The 23,115-nt window shown below is 40.8% G+C and overlaps 1 protein-coding gene across 1 annotated transcript in view; it reads left to right on the forward strand.

Moving 5' to 3' along the window:
- Positions 1 to 23,115, forward strand: part of ATP8A1 (ATPase phospholipid transporting 8A1) — a 262,923-nt gene that overhangs the window by 111,686 nt on the left and 128,122 nt on the right. The window contains 3 exon segments of the mRNA XM_038400205.2: positions 6,084 to 6,153; positions 7,261 to 7,345; positions 21,776 to 21,915. Coding sequence (XP_038256133.1) covers positions 6,084 to 6,153; positions 7,261 to 7,345; positions 21,776 to 21,915 — 295 coding nt within the window.

Consider the following 23,115-nt stretch of genomic DNA (forward strand, 5'->3'; position numbering starts at 1 on the left):
TTAGCACTGCCTTTCAGTGATGTTCATTCTTCATCTTCATCACCAGGACACACTGTCTCCATCAAGCTGAGCCTTCTCCCCTCCGTTCACAAAGATTGGAAAAAGGTGTCTCTCTACAGACCAGAGAGCTCCAGTACATCCACCTCAAACATGGCAATGGCCTAGTCAGTTGCATCTGAACCAGCCTTTACAAATGTAATGCACCACCTTGTTCCTACTGGGTATACTTGAGACTTCCTTCCAGGGGACCCAGGAGTTGATCTCCTTCTTATCTTTCAAGGAAGTGCAGAAGATCTCAATCCCCTTTTGCATATATTTCCAGATGCCTGGCTGCAAACAGGGAAGAACAGGAGCAACTAGAAGGAGGGACAGGCACTAAAGTCTCAAGAGCAACATCTTTCATCTCTCAGAGACCTGTTATCATCCTCGTTGATGAAGTGGTGTTTTTCAGGTCTGGTACTGGCACCTGATGACAGGAGCTGCTCTCCACCTAAGCTCATCAGTACTTGCTAGCGTAGCACTCCTTATCTATAAGGGCTTCTTATCAATGGTTCTCAAAGTGGGTCCCAGCCCTATTTCAATGGGGTCACCAGGGCTGGCATTAGACTTGCTGGGAGCCAAAGCTGAAGCCTGAGCCCCACTGCCCAGAGCTGAAGCCCAAGGGCTTCAGCCCTGGGTGGTAGAGCTCAGATTACAGTCCTCCTGGCTGAAGCCGAAGCCCTTGGTCTTCGGCTTTGCTCCTGCCCAGCGTTGTGGAGCTTTGGCTTTGGCCCCCTCACCTGGGACATTGGGGCTTAGACAGCACAGGGTTTGGTCCCCCCGCGTGGGGTCATGTAGTAATTTTTGTTGTCGGAAGGGGGTCATGGTGCAATGAAGTTGGAGAACCCCATCTTAGATCAAGCTAAAACCCTGTGGCAGACATCAACTAAACTGCCTCTTCTGGCTAAAGGAGCAGAAAAAAAATGTTGGATACCCCAAAAGATGTTTGAGCAGTTTTACATACATTATACAGTTTATGAAAAGTTCAGACAGATTAAGAACACCCCAAAGGCAAAGATTCCAAAAAAATTAGACTTATTTGGAAGAAAGACCTATTCATTAGCATCACTGCAACTTTATTCATGGCCATCACTATGACCACACACAGATCAAGGATTTGCCCCTTGAGGGCACAGACTTATTCATTGTGTATATGGATGACACACTGCGTTCCCTCAGAAATTCCAGAGTACTGCTTCATTCCTTGGTCATCTACATTTCGGTCTCAAACTACGTGCCCTTTAGATATCAGAGGCAATCCAGGCAGAAGACACCTACGTATCCCCTTCACAGATTTTCTGATACCTGCGCAGGAAGAAGCCAACATTTTTTTGAAGGAGACTATCTTCTTTGACCATTGGTTATTTTACACCTGCTTCCAGGCAGCAGGTTTGATGCAAGGGTCGAGAGCCATGCTTGAGCTACTTAGGACCCAGCCCTGCCTTTTGGGTGCCATTTTGCTTTCCTTCATCAGCCATGGCCTATCATAACAGACATTTAAGCACTAGAAGTAGTCTCCCTCCCATGGCTATTCCATCTAATTTCATTCTTTACCTTAGGATCCCCCACCCCCCCACATACATTCACCCTCCTTCCCAATCCTCTCTTCAGGTAACCTCACAAAAAATAGCTAAAGGAGGAAGTGACTCCCTAGGAGCCACGGAAGAGATACCTCTGGAGTACAAGGGAAGAGGCTTCTACTCCTGGTATTTCCGTATGCCAAAGGAAAAAGGGGATATTTGTCCTGTCCTAGACCTGAGATGCCTGAACAAATATACACACTATTGCAGATTCAGGATAACAATTGCCTCTGCCATCCCTTCCCTTCAGGCTCAAGACTGGTTCATGGCTCTCAGGCTACAAAATGCATACATCCATATTTCCAGCCAGCCCACAGGAAGTACCTGTGATTCACAAGAGGCCTAATCACTACTAATACAGAGTGCTACCATGTGGTCTGTCCACAGCACCGAGAGGCTTTACAAAATATCTAGCTGTTGTATCAGCACATCTGAGGAGATTAGGCATTAAGGATTATCCATATCTAGACTATTGTCTAATCAAAGGCTGATATCATCAGGAAGTCACCACAGCCCTGAACTATATTTTTCACCTATTCAGACAACTGAGATTCATGGAGAATTATGAAAAAAAAGTCTCATCTCATCACAAACTATAGAATTAATAGAAGCCCACATCGTCTTCTGAGAGGTATGTTTTTGTTAATTTGTAATCAGAGTTGTTTTTCTTCAAGCTGTAGTCACCAGTATCAAATCATATGCTACAAATACAGTCAGAAACTGCCTCATACTTGTGGGCAACATGTCAGCTTGTGTGTGTGTGTGATGCCACTAGCCAAACTTCACCCACAACTATTACAAGGCTGGCTAAGATCAGTGTATCATCATATGTGAATTGTGATCGCAGCTCACAACCTGTCTGCACTTAGCTGGTCATTACACTCCAGGAATGTTTGGATGGAGGTACACTGGACTTGGTCTGAAAAGGTCTTGATTCTTCAAATAAATGTCCTAGAAATATGAGCAGTCAGATTAGCTTACATAGTGTTCCATCCTGTTCTACAGAATTTTACAGTGCAAATTATTAAGACAACTCATCTGCAATGTACTCTATAAACAATCAAGGAGGCACCCGTGCATCACCCCTATGTCAGGAATTAATCACATTATGAACATGGTGTCAACAACATGGGATAACCCCAATTTCTCTTCATCCTCCAGGAGTCGGCAACAATCTGCCAGACTGCCTAAGGAGACAATCCATCACCAATCACAAATTGTCATCATCAAACCAATATTTCATCAGTAACTAAATCTCATTATAGATTTGTTTGTCCCAAAAGACAACATGAAATGTACAACGTTTTGTTCATGAGTGTCTGGGCCAGGATGTAGGCAGTTGGGTCTAGTGGTTAGCGGCCTGGTTCAAGGAGGAGTGTTGGGGCTGGGACATAGGGGGCCAGCTCTGATAGTTTGTGACCTGTTTCAGGAGGATCATGTTCAGGTTACCAGGAACCAGGCAGGAGTCAGATGAACTAATCTGGATGGGATCAGATACTGTTTGGGTCACCAAGAGTCAGGCCAAGGTCAGGATACCAGGAATCAGGCAGATCAGAGTCTGTAGGGCTGAGCAAGGGATCTGAGCAGCAGCCAAATTAGAGCCCAGTTGTGCAGACAACTTTTTGTGCCTCTCTTTGGGTTTCAATAGGAAGCTCTGATAAATCAGAGGTCCAAATGTTCCTCCAGTCAGGAGGAGGCCTCCCTGATGTAACTTCAGGTTTTATGATCTCAGCACTCAGGGCTTGTCTTCACTACGCAGCTAAATAGATGCCACTGCCATTGATGCAGCTGCATCAGTTTGGGTCTGGTGAAGATGCGCTAAGTGGATGGGAGAGCACTGTCCTGTTGACTTCAGTACTCCCCATCACTGCTCTCCAATCCACATAGCATTGTATAGACACCGCTTTTAAGTCGATGTTAGTTATGTTGACCAAGTTATACAATTTAACTAGCGTCACTTAGATCAATTACAGCATTAGTGTAGAAAAGGCCTATTTAGTCAGTTAGTAGTGAGCCACTGGGTAAGAGCAGGGAGGCAACAGTCAACTGGGAACCATGTGGACCCAAGTTCAAGACCTGTGGGGTCATGACACGGGTGGCATGAGTCTGGGATATTACAAGATGCTTTCCTTACTGTGGGATCAAGATTTCATGTACATATTTCCACCAATTCCAAATCCTGATAGCCTGAATTGTCTCTGCCAATATGAAGCTAACAGATCTCCTCAAAATGTCTGTCCAGCCTCCCATACCACTTTGTTTCTCCAAACATACTATCACGGAACAAAAGGCCAAAACTTAATTCAGACCCAAAGTCACTACATCTGGCAGCCTGGATGTTGGTTGGTTTAGTTACTACTGACAGAGATTGCTCTCCACAAGTGCCTTTTGCTAAGTAAAAAGTTTCCAAATGGAAACTTACTCCTCTAAATGGAAAATATTTTCAGATTTGTGCAGCCCAACACAACCTTGAAGTGAGCTGTAGCTCACGAAAGCTTATGCTCTAATAAATTTGTTAGTCTCTAAGGTGCCACAAGTACTCCTTTTCTTTTGACCTGTTGAAGACTCTCATACCAAAAATATTTAACTGTATTCTGAATCTGTAACACTATTGACTCTCAGTTCCATTAAAATCTACATTGCAGTGATCTCAGTATGCCACCCGTAGTAGTGTTATACTCAGTTTTTATACCCCACAGTACTCAGATTTCTAAAGGGTCTATTGCATACTTTAGGAAATCCCTTCTGATATGGGATCTTAATGTTGTCCTTAGAAATTTAATGGTTCCCCCTTTCATTCCTCTTTCTGAATGCTCTTTAAACCTCCTTACTTTTAAGATGGCCTTTTTAGTCACAGTTACATCAGCCAGGAAGGTTAATGAGCTCCAAACTTTCATGGTGGACCCATTTTATGCAACATTCCACAAAGATAAGATGATGGTAAGACCCCACTGCTCTGTCAGACTTTAATTTGAACCAATCTATTAATTTCCCTGTTTTCTTTCCAAAACCCCTGAGAGATAAGAAACTCCACACTTTGGACATTTCAAGAGTTTTGTTAAACTAGCTTAACAGGACATGGCCTGTGGTTCTTAGAGATACTGTTGTCTGTGTAGATCCTTCCATCTTTGTTTTTTTCTGAGACCACCTTATCTAGGATTCTGAATTAGTGAGGGAACTAAGAGATGGTTGTGGCTGCTCTGTTCTTTATGCGACTGGATTGGGGAACACGAGGACATGCATATTGCAGGCATGGGCCAATGGAAAGTGCTGTTCAAAAGTTTCTGATCTTGTATGCACAGGGTGTATGTGCACCTAAAGTGGGATCCCACAGACAACAACATCTTGAAGAGCCATGGGTGCTACAAGAATAAGTACTTATCTTTTCTTCAAGATAGTCAGTGCACATTTCCACCTTTGGATGCATGCCTCTGGGGTTCAAGAACCTTCTATAAAGCAGTGCCCTTTGGTGATGTATAAGTGTTCTCTCCTGGCCCAAAATATTTAAAACTTGGGTTATAAAAGATCTGGACATCTCAACCACCTCACTTCCTTCTTTTCTGCAACTGTGGGTATGGGAACCTTCTGTGCATTGCTGGAATGAATTTTGGGGGTTTGAGCAAAAACTCCCTTAAGTTACAGTGTAATATACAAGCTAGGTAGTTGCACATTTAGACCCAGATCCTCGGGTGCTGCCAAGGTGTATCCAGCGCAGGACCCAAAGGAGGGGAAGGACGACACAAAAGGTGACTTAAGGCAACTGTTATGCCTCCTCCTTCCCACCCTAGTTCTGAAGGCAACTGAATGCTGATTCAGCCTTCAGCATAAGTTAGAACATACTCAGGGTTATTTTAATTTATGCCTGCTTGTAAAGGTTCCCTAGGGGTCATTGTGCTATCTGGAGATGAACAGAACACAATTCACTCTAGGCAAGCTCCATTCTTTCCCCAGCACATCTTCAGCATATCCCCTGTCCCATTCAGCAGTATTTGAGAGTAATGGGGTTTTCAGGTCTTGCACCTATGACACACCTCATGCCCATGGAAGAAGGAGCTGAGGTGGTCCAGCGTATATGACTTTTTTATAATCTTGCTCCAAATATTTTGTGCTCTGTGAGGGCACTCATTAGGTGTCATTGGGTACTGCTTCACTGAAGGTTCCTATACCTCAGTGTGCCCTGGAATGCTTCCTACAAGTGGGGATGTGCAAAGAGAACACATTCAAAGGACTACAGTTACTGTGGTAAGTAACCATTTTTTCTTCATTTCTGCCCCTAGTTTCATGGAGGAGGAGGAAAAGCTAGTGGTAGGACTTAGTAGATACAATTACCTCTGATTTATATACTCTACAATTAGTATGATGTGTATTTATAAATATATAAATGCACATTTTCAAGTTGTCTATTTTTTATTGGCGGATAAAAAAAGTTGATGTTGATGGACTGCAATGTTATCTCTCTTCCAGCACTAGGAAAAGAATGTCTGTGATTGTTCGCACACCATCAGGGAAATTAAGACTGTACTGTAAAGGAGCGGTAAGGTTTATTTTAGTTAAATTACCATACAGTAATTTGAATCTGTTAATTTATAAATGAGTATGCTATAGAAATACAGAAAAATAAATAATTGAAATAATTACAGTATGCAGTTATTGCACAATCAGCTGAAGTCAGATCATCTAAAATTTAAAAAACTCTGGGTTTCAGTCATGACTTTTTTCAATTTAATTAACTATATTATATATTAAAATTATGTGCCAAAATTAAGAGCGAAATTGTGAGTTGTACTACATGACTGTCTGGGAAAATAGGAACCTCCCCATTGTACATCTCTGCTTGGGATACCCAGACCACTGCTCACCCATTTATTCCTTCTCTGGAGCAGATGGGAAGGGAATTGCCGGGGAATGAGTGGGGAATTAGCTCTACCCCCTGTTCACTAGCCCGAGGAGGAGAGAGGAAATAGTAATTTACTGATAATATTAGGTCAACGGTAAATTATTGTTCCCTTGGAGTAAGATATGTCTGAGTCACAACGCATCCTAGAATGGTGCAGTTTGCACACCATGTGCCTAAAGTGATTCATCAAGGAATTACTGATCTATAATCTGAAATCAGTTTTAAAACAAGTTCTTCAGTGTTTTTAAAAATTGAATATAGGATTGATGATATTCAACATTCCTTATCCTTCCAAATGAAAATTAATGAAATAATGTTATTGTGTAACTCTATGCACAGCTTTTTTGTTGGCCAAGTAGAAGTGAGAATGAAAGCTACTAAGCATCAGTTTCACTCTGTACTTAAATTTGGGGTAGAGGGAGAGCAAAGGAACATGAAGGGTAGAGTAAGGGGAGAAAAGTATGTATGAAAGGTGAGGAGAAATAAAAATACAGAAAACCCCAAAATAATTACAGATTAGGAGAAGGTGTAGAGATCTACAGACCCTGAGGGCTCAGGAAGTCCTCCTCTTTTCTCCCCTCCAGAACAGAAATGTACTTCTATTTGTGTTGCTTGGCTCTGAAATACTTTGATATAGTGTTACATATTTTTTCTGCCTATTTTCCAGAATTTCTGTTGTTGTTGCCAAATCAGTGAAACCTGCTTGCTTTGCTTTATTGTACCTTTGTTCTGTTTGCATGGTAGGATACAGTAATTTATGACCGTCTGGCCGAGAGTTCAAAATACAAGGAAATTACTTTAAAACATTTAGAGCAGTTTGCTACAGAAGGTGAGTAATAGTACTTGATATAAAACAATATGAAATAAAACCTCTCAATTCTCATAGGTACTATAAATTTCAGTTTTTATTATATGGTTATAATATATTATATGTATGTTTATTAAACTCCTGTAGCCTCTGAAAAAGATGGTCCCTTTCCTGAAGAGAATATGTTCACAAATCTATACAGATAAAACAGGTAGAATCAGCCGAAGTAGAGGCTTTTAAAATTCAGTTGTGCAGTTGAAATGTCTTATGGACACACAGCTGTGATTCCATGAAATTAGAATGCAAACTCTTTTGCAACCTTTAATTTTGGTCTCTCCCAACCTCTAACTTTTGGGGAGGAGAGGAAGGAGTTTGGAGAAAGTGGGATGAGGATGGTTCAGGAATCAAAGTTGACGCTACGATGACCTTGCGCAGAGAGGCCATCCATCCACCCCTTGACAGTTAAGTTTGCTTTAAGGCTGCTTTACATTACAGGAGTGAATCCATTATTGATAACACCAGGGATTCCTCCCATACCCACCTCAATTGTCATGTCTCTGTATCCTCAGTGGTCTAGCAGAATCATCTCGCTAACCACTATTCAGTGGCCATTGAAGGGATATAGGTTCCACATTTGGGTTCACAAATAAGAATCTATAAGTGGCTTGAAAAGGCTGTCTATAAAGACAATAGCTACCTATCCTCATCAAACAATGGACACTTTAAACAAAATTAAAAGTCACTAGAAAACACCACACTTTAGATGGATGCAGGAAAAAACCTCTGCAATAGAAAATACTGATATCATATACAGCCTTTTAATAGTACTTTGCTCTTTTCATCAGTAGATCTTAAAAGCACTTTACAAAGGAGGTAAGTATCATTGCCCTCATTTTACAGAAGGGGAAACTGAGGCACAGAAGCCAAATGACTTTCTGAAGGTCACCCAGCAGGCCCCTAGAAGAGCCAGGAATAGAACCTAGATCTCCTGAGTCCCAATCCAGTGGGCCACAGTGCCTCCAAGATACTGTTCTGAGGTCTTTCTGTGCCTGAATGAGGAAAGGAAGTTGGTCATGGGTTATAGCATCATAAAATAAAGGACCATAGTATTCTAATTCATCTATGCAACAAGAAAAGATGGATGGATAAGGAGCAAAATTAAGGTTATTACAGGGAATTCAACTGCAGATGTTCTTTCATTTTGATACAACTTTAGTAAAATTTGTTTCTAAGTTCTTTAAGAAAATTTTAAGAGATTTATTTTACTAAATGTTCATGCAACAAATAAAAACCTAATTAACTTATCAATATTTATAATTATCCATGGGGTTATGATGATTCTGCCCCCCTGGGTGCTGTAACACTAAAAGTGAAGCATAAGCAATCTATTGTTAGCTCCTTTTGCAGAACAGATTGCAGGATTTTCTGGTTGCATGGTAGGAAATATAAATTAACCTCTGTTGTTCCTGAGGAAGTCCAGAGCCCTTTTTCTCTGCTTTGGTCCCAGATGGGGGAAATGGCTCCAGGCGGTTCTTCCCCAATTCCACAACTGCACCTTTTGGCCACGGGGGTGGGGTAGGTATGGACTTGGTTAGTACAGTTGCTGGCCTGATGGGGGGCACTGTCACTCCAGCCAGGTTTCTGCTGGTATTAACCACTCAAGCTGGGCTCTCCACATAGGATGCTCTTCTCCCTCCTCTCTCTGGGCAGTTCCTCCCAGTGAGGGGGGGAAATAGTTCTGTATATCTTGGATACTTATATGATCCCCATTGCCACAGTAGGTGGCAATATCTTTATCCTTACAATATCCCCGTGAGGCAAGGAAGTACTCTTATCCCCATTTTACAGATAGAGAAGTGAGACACAGAAAGGCTAAGTACTTTCCCAAGGTTACACAGGAAGTCTGCAGCAGAAAAAGGACTTGAACCCCAGTCTTGCAAGTCCTCTCTCTCTCTCGCTCACTCTTCCTTTCCAGTCCACTTTCTCACTTTTACCCTTTCTTTCCCTCCCTTTCTCTGTGTGGAGTGCATGAGTGCAAGTTTTTAAAATCTGTGAGCACACTTAATTCTATTGAGCTGTTAGGTTTTAAGATTGCCCTGAAACACTCATGCATTCCACATAGAAAAAAACAATAACTGGGATAACAGTGGTCCTTGCTCCGTGAAAGTTTCCCAGTCTTCCTCTCCATGACTCCTGAGCCTTATAATACCTTGTTGTAACATGCACATGTTGTTAAAATCACCGTGGTCAACATCCACTCTTTCAAAGACAAAGCTCTTACTGTCCAGGAACTTATCAGTTTTACTTATCTGCCTACCCCATTTATAGAGTAATTGTCATAGTACATCTAAGCTCTGTGCAATAAAACCACAGCACAAACCCTTATAAATAGAATTAAAGAACCAACAGAAACAAATACATGCGAGAATCCCTTGATTTTTTTTGTTTTGATTCCCTGATGTCCAAGGGAATCCATTAGACCTTCCCTTAGAGGCAAGGACGTTCTTAAATCCTAAATTGAGGCACTTACCTTTAGTAAGTAGAGAGTTATGACCTGATCAAATCTTTTGAGACCTCTTACACCAGAAAAGCCTATTTCTATTCCATTACTTTAGAGATTTCTACTCCTCTTTCTCCTGTTTGTATCATCAAGCAATTGACCCCTTTGGTTGGTGTGGTGGTTTCCTTTCACAATCACTGTATGATGGCCTAAGTGAAAACAAAAGCTAGCCTCAGGTCTGTTCCCTGTGTTTGTTCTTCACATTATGATTTGTATCAGGAGTGTTTTGGTAGCTTTAAATAGTTTTATATAATGCCCAAAGTATCAAACTCAGAGTATCATACTAAGAAGGAACCCTAAAATACAAATAGGCTATGGAAATAAACAAAAACTTGTCAGATAGCTGGTAGTGCAGCAGCCTTATGCTCCTGATGAGTAAATCTTTGACTGCTTGGATCTCGGTGTCTGGGTTGCTTAGAAACTTAAAAAAAAAAATGTACTGAACAGGACAGCTGAAATGTAACACGGTGTGAAGGTTAGCCTTCCACATCTAGGATACTGGTTTGAATCAAGGCTATCTAGGTAGAGGCTGAAAAATGTTTAGTATCTGATAATCCATATGAAATTAATCTAAGGTCTCAATCCAGATATTAGTGGATAATTGTCCTCCTCCAGAAAACCAGCACAATTGGCAATCTCAGCAGAGAGATTGGGGATTGAGCTGACATGAAAACTAAACTTTTGTGCCTCCTCTAGATATAGTGTACTTCCATGTCCTTGTAGGGAAGTGTGTACTACTGCTATTGCAGCCCTCATGTCTTTTTCTCAAGAACAGTCAATCAGTGACCTCACAAGCACTGAATTCACTTGTTTAAAAAAAACAAAAACAAAAAAAACGCGTTCTCCATTCTGTAATACATTAAAGAAGAATTCAGTGTTTATTATTGCATCAAATTTAAATACTGCCAATGACATTACACCATTTCTTTCATATTTCTATTCATGTAGCAATATAGTATGTCCTTGGCATTTGCCACATGTATTTGCTACGTTGTTCAAAATGAAGTGGTTAGCATTGCAGGCATTTACAATTAAGCATTTAATGCATTTCATTGTTAATACCCATGTAGGTGAATGGAAGAACTGTATAATTCTCTTTGGTCTTGTTCCAGTTTGTCAAGAAGCAGATTCAATAAGAGTCTCAATTTTTTGTTAAGATTCTTTGCAGTCAGTATGCAAGTAAATTTATTTTTAAAAATTAAAGTTTAGATTCTGGAGACCAGCAAATTCCTTGGAAAATACTAGCTCTGTAGATATTTCACATGCACTCATTGCTGTTTTTCCACTTCATCATCTGATTGGTGGATTGTGAAAAGATATTTAGAAAGATTTTAATATCTGAATTATACAATCCTTCCCACCTTTTTCTCTCCCATTCATTTTTCTGGACCCATCTCATGGGACTCTTCTTATGAGAAAAATTCAGTCCATTTCTTATTGTAATTCTTCTGCCAGGTTGTACTGACAGTAACAAAGCCCAGGTTCAATATCTAGGGTTTCCACTTAACATTACAAAACAGATCTGGCTTGAGCCCCCACCCAATAATCTGGAAAAACTAAATACCATCCCTGGGCACCTCTGAGAGGCAATACTTTCCCACTCACAAACACAGTCTGTGTATAAAAAAAGAAAACCTTTATTAAAAGGAAGAGGGAACTCAGCATTAATTTGGGAAAACACCACAACAACAATTCAAAAGTGTGTAAACCACGAGTAAACACCCATCCCACAGAACGATGAGCAGTGGCCTTTGCCTCAGTTTCCAACCTGCGGTGTGGAAGTCTGACAGACTAATGTCCCCTTAACAAATCACTCCCCTTCCCCTCTTCTGCATGCCTTTCATAGATGGTTGTCCAAAGTTAGCTAAGTCCCAGAATTCAGGGGTGTGTTCACATGGGTTCACTTCCCACCCCAAAAAGGGGGGAGGAGGAGTCAACCAATGCTGCTCCTCAGTGCTGCTGCAGCTGTTATCGCTGCTTGTTGTCACCTTTGCCTCTACTCACTGCTGCTGCTTGCTGCTCCTGGAATGTCATGTCTTAAGGTTCCAGCACTTAGCCCCGTTCTTAGTGATTTCAGCTTTTAGTGATTTCAGTGGGTAGCAGAGAACCTCACTGCTACTGCAACCTCTGCATTGTCTTTCACACATCAGGTTTAAGGCTCAGCCTCTAGACCTGCTCAACAGTGATTTCAACAATAGCAATGACTGAGCAAAAACAAAGACTGTCTGATCAACTCTTCCTTTAAACACAGGAGAGGCAATGACCAAATGGTATCTAGGACTCCTTAAACAGAGTCCACACTACCAGATAGGAAAACCTCTCCCTATTCCTTCTGCCTTTCACTTGGCTTTTCCACCACTGACCCCTGCTTAGCGAACAGGGTTAAAGTTAGGGTGACCCTCTCAATCGGGGGGGGGGTGCTAAGTACAGTTCTGCTGCCCTTTACTCATACAATAAGGAAGACAACATTTAATTTCCCCTGCATTCAATACTAAAATTTTAACTCAAAACATCCAAAAATGATCCCTTTGGTAAAACTGGTCTGTGACCTACACAGAGTAGGTCATCATCATCATCAAGTTCCCATTACACTTCTGGCGTTTAGGGCAGCGACAAAATTCCTCCACTCCTGTCTGTTTCTGGCAAGTTTTTCAATATTTCCCCAGCTGTGCCCCACATTTTTCAGCTTGGCTTCCACAGCTCTTCGCCTTGTTTTCGCTTGCCTTCAGGTTTCCATTTTATGGCTACTCTGGTGATGGAATCAGTTTCTATCTGAAGCACATGGCCAGTCCATCTCCAATGCCTCTTGGCAATGATGGTGCTCATATCTTGGATGCACTGTGTCAATAGATCTTGGTTTGAGATTGTTCTGGGCCAAAAGATACGGAGGATTTTTCTGAGGCAGTTTGTAGAGAATGTGTCTATGAAAATACAGCCTGCTCCTGAGGTCTTTTCCCACAGTTCATCACTAGATGTCAGAGGAGAGTTCATTCAAACCCTTCTTACATAGTGTAGGATGACCACACATAGTTTCATAGAGCTATAGGGCATAAAGGGGCCACCAGATCATATACTGTGTTCTCTGTATACCACATGCCATTATATTTCTCCCAAGTCCCCTATGATAAGCCCAAAAACTTCAGTTAGATCAAAACTTTCAGTCCTCAGGAAACTAAATATTGTGTGTCACAGGCAGAGAACAGGAGAGACCAAGATACCACCTAATGTCAAAAAGAAAAGGAGTACTTGTGGCACCTTAGAGGAGACAAATTTATTTGAGCATAAGCTTTCGTGAGCTACAGCTCACTTCAGCGGATGCTCATGAAAGCTTATGCTCAAATAAATTTGTTAGTCTCTAAGGTGCCACAAGTACTCCTTTTCTTTTTGCGAATACATAACACGGTTGCTACTCTGACACTTAATGTCAGAGGCCAGTACACTCTTGCATCAAAGCTTAGCGTTCCTAATGCTGTCAAATTGCCAAGAAATCTAGAGGAATGTTAAACACCGTTCTTATTCTGAAGATTGTTAGACTAGTTAGTGTGCCTTGTATGTAAGAGGTATACGCTGTCGTTCCCCACCCAGCCTCTTTCTTTATATTAATTTTTACTGTCCCAATTCAAAATTTCTATTGCCATGTTAGTTTATAAGCCTCAATACAGCTTTGTTTATTTTATTTATGAAGCTTCTTGATTATTTAAGTTGATGACATTAAGCTCTCTAGAATGTAATTTAGGTGTAAATTAAAATTATAGTGTTGCTCTAGTTAGAGGTACAAAACCAAGCATTTGTATGTCAGAAAATTCCAAAAGTTATGTTTTCTCCACTATACTAACTGAGCCATGTTTGCACATCCTATATATTTCATAGTATGTTTTCATAATCATTAAGTACCACACCAAATAGCCAAATGTCTCAATGAACATTCGAAACGTTTGGATAATTGTAAGTTGCCCCATCAGTCTCTTACAGTTTGTTCTTAGGATTCTTCAACCCTGAATTTTAACCATCAAACTTGCTGCGACAGCTTCCATGATTATGGAAAGCCAGCAGCTTATTCAAGTTTCAGAGTAGCAGCCGTGTTAGTCTTTATTCGCAAAAAGAAAAGGAGTACTTGTGGCACCTTAGAGACTAACAAATTTATTTGAGCATAAGCTTTCGTGAGCCACAGCTCACTTCATCGGATGCATTCGATGCAAAATACAGTAGGGAGATTTATATACACACACAGAGAACATGAAACAATAGGTTATATCCATGTTTGTCACCATAAAAGGTTTTCCTCATCCCCCCCCCGCTGGTGATGACTCATCTTAAGTGATCACTCTCCTTACAATGTGTGATATAACCCATTGTTTCATGTTCTGTGTGTGTGTGTGTGTATATAAATCTCCCCACTGTATTTTCCACCGAATGCATCCGATGAAGTCAGCTTATTCAAAACTCTTTGCTTTTGTAGTTTAGGATTGGGTTGTACATTAGCTCTGATCCTGCAAGTTCTTAAATTCCATAGGACTTATTGAAGGTCTGCAAGACCAGAGCTCTGCATCTTGGAGGACATATTGAATCTTTGGATAACTGAGCTTTTGGATATAAATGTCAGTTCACGTTTAAAGCTTGCATGTACTATTTGGGGGTTGGCAAAAAGAAGGCTAGGGAACATTAGAGGAGTAATATGATCCTTTTTGCTGTTAGGAAAGGCCAGAGGAAACATACAGCACTGGTGGAGTGTCACCTCGCTTATTAGGCTCAGAGAAACTGTCAATCGATTACAATGGAATATATGGATTTTCCATGGGTGGGGAAAAGTGACAGGGTAGGTAGTCTGACAACCCCGAGTAGGTCCAGCAGCAAGACATGATAGCACAGTAGCCAACGGTCAAAGGTTACATAATGTCTCCGCTCATGGTCTTAAGTTAACAAATTAATATTTAATTAGTACTTTATTTAATGTATTAGTATAAAATATATATGTTGAATTCTGATTTGGGGTCCATAGGAATGAAGTAGCTCCTTTGATTGTCTAACAGGTACATATCTAGGGGTAAAAGCAAAGAAACAGTGGAAGTATATGGAAATAAAGATTGTCTTTCAAGTTGTTCATTTGGGTTTTTAAGGCAGGCATTGGTCCCTGGGAAAGGGTGGTGGGAGGAGGCCATATCTTATACTGACATGCTTTAACCTTTCATAAACTCAAGGTTGGATGTGTGGGAAGAACATCTCCCTACAGAAGAAACTAACAACAGAAACAGGGCTTCTTTGTTCTATTTGAAACTTTGAACAAGACACAGTTATTGCCCCCAACATCTGGTCTTTTGCTGACCAGGCATATCTTAGCAAAAGCAAGGATATCTTTGGTTATTCTGCTTTCTCTTAGCTTTTGCTAGCCTCTGACCTCTTGACCAAACTCTGGACTTTGGGCCTGTACACAAATCCATATACCAGGTTATTACATCAGCAATGGATTTTAACCCTTCAATAACTATTTTTTTAAAATTTAAATGTATACGTTTTACCTTTTTAAAACTCCCATGTTTTGCGTAGATCGGTATCTACTTCTTTAGTTCCCTTTAGCTCCTTATTGATGACTGAGGAAAAAAGTCCCTGTTACTGCTGATATTGAATAAGAAGACAAGTCAGGGTGGGGACAAGAATTTGTCACAATTCTCCAGAGACCATCACTCCTCGGTACAAGAAATCCAGGCCAGAATAGCTGTAAAATATGATTGTTGGAATTATTTGAAATTATTAATATGGGAAACCACCAAACACTAATTTAACCATAAATTCTTCATTAAATCCAAAGGCTTATCCAATTGTTCTACACATGCCAAAAAAGCTGAAATAATGAGCAATTTACTACATCCAAACAATAACAAAATATTTATAAACATTTGATCAAGATACTTACAAATGGGCTAATCACAGGGATGCTTAGACCTATATTGGTCAGTGTAGCGGAGTGGATACCCGCTCGGGCCCAGAGGGGTTTCAGATAGCCCTGGGAGAGGGCTTGGGCAGGGGAAGAGCTGGGCTGATTAGCAGAGCAGCCGCAGCTGGGGGCCACGCCCCAAACAGACCCAGCAGGCCTTATAAAAGCCAGGGAAGCCAGGAGCAGAAGAGCACTCTCCCTCTAGCTTTGAGAGGGAGGGACCTGGCTGCAGATCCCGCAATAGGGGACCTAGTTCAGAGCAGGGCTGGGGAAAGGCCAAGGGAGCTCTGGCCTAGGAAAGCCCCAGGCTGCAGGCCTGGGAAAGTCAATTTAGGTACAGGGGTTTCAGGGGCAGCCACGGGTAGGCAGAGGCAGCAGGTTCAGTCCCAACCTTGTCTGTGATGAATGGCTCATACTGCAGTCTGCCCCAGGGCCTGGGGGCTAGCAGGTGACTGGCAGGAGCCTACAACTGAGGTGAGGTAGGGATAGCAGGTGGGGGAGACCCAGATCTGTGGGGTACCGCTGGGGGCAGCACCCAGTGTCCTGGGAGGGACACAGGAGCCAGCAGCAAGCTGACCTGAAGAGGGTGCTCTGGAGGCTGGAAAGCTAATTCCCTGAGATGACCAGCAGGAGGCGCTGCCGGGTGAGTCTGCACCCCGTGACAGTCAGCATTATTAATGAGCCATTAAAGAGTTTACTTTTTATACCCTTTAACAAACAAATGTCACTGACAGTTACTGATTTCAGCTAAAAAACAACTTGAGACCGTTCACCCTTATTTCCAGTCTTAATCCAGATAAGATGTACAACCTCCTTTCTTCCCTATTTCTTCCCCCTCCTTCCTGCTGACCAACAGCTTTTTCATTGCACCTGGGTTCACATAGGAAATAACAGTGCTTTGTGGGGTGTGAAGGTCCATGTTGGCTCCTTCTGAGGTGTGTTTTGTTTTTGTGTTTTTGGTTTTTTTTTTTTTTTTTTTTTGCCTTATTGAAAACCATCTGCAGTCGCCCCTGACAGAGGTGTTCTTTTTAGAAACTTCCCCTTATTTCATTAGTTAGTCTTTGAAGCAGACTCCATACTTCATTCCTTTTGGCCTTATAATTCATTATTTTGAAGGCCTTCCTTCTACTTTCCAGTCAGGGCCTTTCTTTATATATAATTTCCTTAACCAAACTTAAGCTAACTTTAATTCTATACTTAGCCTACAATGTTGAAGGGATTAAAGCCACATCTGCTGCCATCCAGGGAAGCAACCTAAGCTCACCCTCTGTGCTATGTATCTGTACAAATGAGGCTCAATCATCAGTCCTCTGTCTCTCCTACCACATCTGCTATCATCAATGACATCAATCATCCCCCGCAGTAAGGAGCCAAAAGATATCTGTTCCCAGCACAGCTCCTTTGCTCCTTGTTGGGGAATAAAAAAGAAAACTACCCTCAAAATAAGCCTTTCACCCATTTGCAAGAGGCGGAAGAGTGACTAATCTCAGGGAAAGTCCACTTCCTTTTGCAGGGTGTAGAAGTTGAGCTCCTCCTGGGCCCCCTAGCAAGGGGAGGGATTAGAGATGATGGCCATGGAGAGAGAGAACTAAATGGACTGTATAGTCAAGCCTGTTCAGCTTCAGCCCCTTGCAAAAGTAAAAAGGGCTTGATTTGAAGGGAACTTTCTTCTTGGCCCCCACCCCTGTAACACACAAAAGGAGGGCACTGGTTGTGCTGGGAATAGCTGTCCCTCTGCAAAGTGGTTCAGTGATTCATGTGATGCAGTAGCAAAAGCAACTGCCTCCATGACTGATGCCCACAACCACAACTGAGACTTTTAACAGACGCTCATAGACCTGTTTGAGGCAAAGATGAAAAACATTCTCTCCAAAGTAAATGTTCCAGTACCAAGATGACGCTATCCTCTACAATATGTTATCCATCTCTCCACTTCTTCCTCCAGTAGAAGAGGCAGGGAAAAGGCACCAGCCAAGAAGCTGGGTAGGACCAATCAACTATTATTATTATTTTATTATTTATTTGTATTGCAGTAGCACTTAGGGGTGCCAACCAAAGTTAGGACCCTTGTATGCTTGGTTTTATACAAATACACAGTAAAGACAGTTCCTTCCTCAAAGATCTCACCGTTAAGACAAGACACAACAGGTGTGTGAAACAGAGGGAGGTGGTTCATGAAGTAACTATGAAACAAGCAAATTATTGTACATTGAGCAAACATCTTATTCAAGCAATATAAACCATTCAGCTGAAGTGATATTCCTTTTGGAATATTCATCCTACTGATCTATCAGAAGGAACATTGCGCATACAGGGGAAGCTTCTGATACAGAGGTAGAAAACTCTGCTAGGATCATGGTTCCTTAGTCCATGTTGGAGGACACAAACCTTTTCCATGGCTGTGTCTCTGGCCCCAAGAATCAGATTACTGGGCATTTATTTTTTCAGCAAACATGGGGAAAGGTCCACTAGTGATCAGTGGATCCTCATAATCATAAGGACAGAGTCTGCATACAAACTGGAAATAACACCAGCAGATCACTTTGTGTATTCAAAAATTCCCAAAATCCATAAAAAAGAGCAGAGATGCAAAGTGCTAGAGATTACCATCTTCATGTTCAAACACTAGAACCAGTTTGCAAACAAAAGATGTTCTCGGTAGCCTGTTGGAGCTCTTTAGGTCACAAGAAGTCTGAAGGTGTTTGAGTGGTTATTCCTTGACTTTAGCAAAGCTTTTGATATGGTCTCCCACAGTATTCTTGCCAGCAAGTTAAAGTAGTTTGGGCTGGATGAATGGACTATTAGGTGGATAGAAAGCTGGCTGGTTTGTCGGGCTCAGTGGGTAGCAATCAATGGCTTGATGTCTAGTTGGCAGCTGGTATCAAGCGGAGTACCCCACAGGTCTGTCCTGGGGCCGGTTTTGTTCAAATCTTCATTAATGATCTGGACTGCACCCTCAGCAAGGTTGTAGATGACATTAAACTGGGAGGAGTGGTAGATACCCTGGAGGGTAGGGATAGGATACAGAGGAGGACCTAGACAAATTAGAGGATTGGGCCAAAAGAAATCTGATGAGGTTCAACAAGGACAAGTGCAGAGTCCTGCAGTTAGGATGGAAGAATCCCATGCACAGCTACAGACTAGGGACCGAATGGCTAGGCAGCAGTTCTGCAGAAAAGGACCTAGGGGTTACAGTGGACCAGAAGCTGGATATGAGTCAACAGTGTGCCTTTGTTGCCAAGAAGGCTAACAGCATTTTGGGTTGAATAAGTAGGGGCATTGCCAGCAGATCGAGGGACGTGATCGTTCCCCTCTATTTGACATTGGTGAGACCTCATCTGGAGTACTATGTCCAGTTTTGGGCCCCACACTACAAGAAGGATGTGGAAAAATTGGAAAGAGTCCAGCGGAGGGCAACAAAAATGATTAGAAGACTGGAACACATGACTTATGAGGAGAGGCTGAGGGAACTGGGATTGTTCATTCTGCGGAAGTGAAGAATGAGGGGAGGATTTGATAGTTGCTTTCAACTACCTGAATGGAGGTTCCAAAGAGGGTGGATCTAGACTGTTCTCAGTAGTAGCAGATGATAGAACGAGGAGTAATGGTCTCAAGTTGCAGTGGGGGAGGTTTAGGTTGGATATTAGGAAAAACTTTTTCACTAGGAGGGTGATGAAACACTGGAATGTGTTACCTAGGGAAGTGGTGGAATCTCCTTCCTTAGAAGTTTTTAAAGTCAGGCTTGACAAAGCACTTGCTGGGATGATTTAGTTGGGGATTGGTCCTGCTTTGAGCAGGGGCTTGGACTAGATGACCTCCTGAGGTCCCTTCCAACCCTGATATTCTATGACTCTATGGTTCTGGATTTGAAACTCTAACAGGTGCAAAGATCAGCTTTCAAAGAGTGCAAATGGATGCACTTTCATCTTCCTGAGCATGCAGACAGAAAATTGCAGTGTTTGCCAAACAGTAGCAGCAGAGTGAAATTAAGAAGACTTTATTCAGTTTCAGTACTCCTGTTCAGAGCCTGTGGGTAGCAGTGAAATTGTTGAGTCCTGTCAATGTCATTCCCCAGAAATCTAAACATCTTAAGACAGGAAATTAACAAGAAGGCACTCGAACAAACAACTTTAATTATTCCCTGTGTCCTTTAAAATCAGTTTAAACTAATGTGGGTCCACACAAACTAAAATACCTTACTCACAATCTTGGTGGTTTTGCATGGTGTCTCTTGAGGACAGAATTAAGTTTTCTGTTCAAGGAGAAACTTTTAATTATGAAGAGTAATGGGAAATAATGACCAATTAATAATAATTAATTTTTTTAAAAAATCTTCAAATGTAGCCTATATACAAGAGTTTGCTCAGTTTTGACTTTATGGGAAGTTGGAAGAATCTGTGACAAGGCAGAGTTAAGATTGTTTGTTTGTTTGTTTTGGATACCCTCACTGTGCATTTCCATAACTTAACACGTTTAGATTTAAGTTTAACCTTAACTCTTCCTGGGTTTTAAGATAATTACACTTCAGTAATATATTTTACACTAAATTACTCATTCACTACTCTCAATCTTAACTCTATTTTAAATTGTTTTGGTCTAGGAATATATATATATATATATATATAATATGTTAAACAGACGCACGCAAACTCATACAGAGAACAAAAATTACCGATAAGAAAACCTATTAGCCGTTACTTGTGATCTTGTGAGTGGAGAACACTTTTTTTGGTACACATTGAAATTTTTTTTAATAACATTAGGATTTACATTTTAAAAACTTCTTGTATGCTTGTATACATATAAGCCCCAGTGTATATGTGCAAGTCAGAGTTGTGCATGTATGCTTATGCAAACCCATCTTGTGTACATGTTGTACATTTTGTATATGCAGCTCATGCAAGTTGACATTGTGAAACATTTGAGCCTAATGTAGGTTTTTTAACATTTGTAAATGTTAAATTAAAAATGGTAACAGGTATTTTTATATATAAATCAGAAATCGGCTTTTCTTCACACAAGTTAAATTAAGATTGATAAAATAATGCTTAATATTAATATTGTTTTTGAAAGCTTTATTTCCATCATTTACAGATTGAGCATGAGATCATTTGCAATTTATTACTCTGAAAATATTATTTCTTCATTTCATAACTTGAATAAATAGTTAATTTAAAAAAATAGTTCTGATTTTGTCTTGACATATGTATGTCCAATTATAAAATAAAATTTATACTCTTTATCTAGAAATATCTATTTTATTGCCTGCTAATTTAAAGTATTAATGTGGTGAATGACAACTATGTTCACAAATGGAAGAGCAGTGTTTGGCAACCAAAAATCCCTGGGATGGCTTGGGCACAAAGAGGTGACAGTAAAAGGAAGCATGCTAGCTGTTTTTATTCTTTGTATCTCTGTCTATACAGGAATTTTTTGTACTATGACATTGACAGCCTCTCGTATAGATGTGCTGCACAAGTATAATATCGAATGGCACCACTGTGACTTTACCAAGTAATAAGATAAGTTGAAGTAGTTCAAGACTGGTTTGCATTGGTGCAGTAGGTTAGCATCAGGGATTTTTTTCCCATTTCACTATATTGATGTAGGTATGCTGGCACAAGTATTCCCAGTGTAGATAAACCCTTAATATACTGTCTTGTATTCTTGAAGCAAGGGGCTTTTGTGATATGCACCAGTGAGGTTTTTTTTCTTTTATCTGTTTATTCATAGTAAATTTAGCTTGTTAACTACATATAGTTAGCACTACACTATGTGTAGTGTAGAAATGAATCTACACTACACATGCATCCGACAAAGTGGGCATTCACCCACGAAAGCTTATGCTCCAATACGTCTGTTAGTCTTTAAGGTGCCACAGGACTCTTTGCCGCTTTTACAGAAATGAAATAATTTCTAACTATGAATTGCTATTCTTACTGTCTGTTTACTATTTTAGGTTTAAGAACTCTCTGTTTTGCTGTTACTGAGATAGCAGAAAGTGAATATCAAGAGTGGCTAGATGTCTATCATCGAGCTTCAACAGCTGTACAAAACAGAGCACTGAAGCTTGAGGAGAGTTATGAACTAGTTGAAAAAGTAGGTGGAGATGTCTGGTTTTAGTTATGTTTTTGTCATATAGTACATGAAGTTTGAATCTTCATTTCGGGGTAAGACTTGGACAAATTAATTTTATTTATATAGTATGATTACCATAGTCTTCAAAGTTTAATGCAGAACATCATCTAATGAAGTAAAGACTTCTACTAATTCTAATTCTAAAGACTTTATTGTACACTAAATGGCAAGTAGGTTAACCATAAAGTTTTTTGGGGGGATTTTTTGAGCTGTACATTTTCAAGAATTTACAAAAGCAAATACTGTGATATATTTAATCCTCTTTGTTAATCCTTTGATTTATAGCAGAGGTCAACATAATTGTGTTTTTGTGAGTAATAATTATCTATCTTTTCTATACTCTCCCTGTAACATCAGGGCATAGTGTAACTTTCTGAGGTGATGTAGCACACTGTATGGTCTTTCCTCAGCTGCCGGTAATTTGTCTTACTGGGTCTACTAGTACCGTCACATATTGTCAAACATGATACATATGTTTGGCATGCCTATTTCTAATTAGTTAGGCTAGTCTCTAGATTTTTATGTGCTAATTACATGGTGTCCATCTATTTATACTATATAACATTTCAGTCAAACCTAGGTGCTAGTTTTGCCTGCTCGTTTCTCACTAATGGTGGAATTTTCAAAAGCAGCTAATCAACTTTAGAACACAGGTCCCACTGAAAGTCAAACATTGCCTAGGGGCCTGACCCAGCTGCTAGTAGAGGCAATGGGAGTTTATCCTGTGAACTCCTAAGGTGTTTTTTTTTTAATTGCACATAAGGGAACTAAATGCTCAACTCCCCGAGGCACTTCTGAAAATGCTTCCCCCACGCACCATATTAACCTCTCCCACTCTCCATGGCATTTCTTTACATAAAAGTGGAAGGTGGAAGCAAGTATGCATCCCATTGCGTTTTGATAGTAAATGTCTTTCACATTCCTATTTGCAGTGTTGTAGCCGTGTTGGTCCCAGGATATTAAAGAGATGACGTAGTGAGGTGATATCTTTTACTGAACCAACTTATTTTGGTGAAAGACAAGCTTTTCAGGTCAGAAGAGCTCTGTGTCGCTTGAGAGCTTGTCTTTTTCACCAACATAAGTTGGTTCAGTAAAAGATACTGCCTCACCCACCTTGTCTCTTTGACATTCCTTTCAGGATTTTGTTGAACTGTTCTAACT

Source organism: Dermochelys coriacea, chromosome 4, assembly GCF_009764565.3.
Source record: "Dermochelys coriacea isolate rDerCor1 chromosome 4, rDerCor1.pri.v4, whole genome shotgun sequence".
Lineage (NCBI taxonomy): Eukaryota > Metazoa > Chordata > Testudines > Dermochelyidae > Dermochelys > Dermochelys coriacea.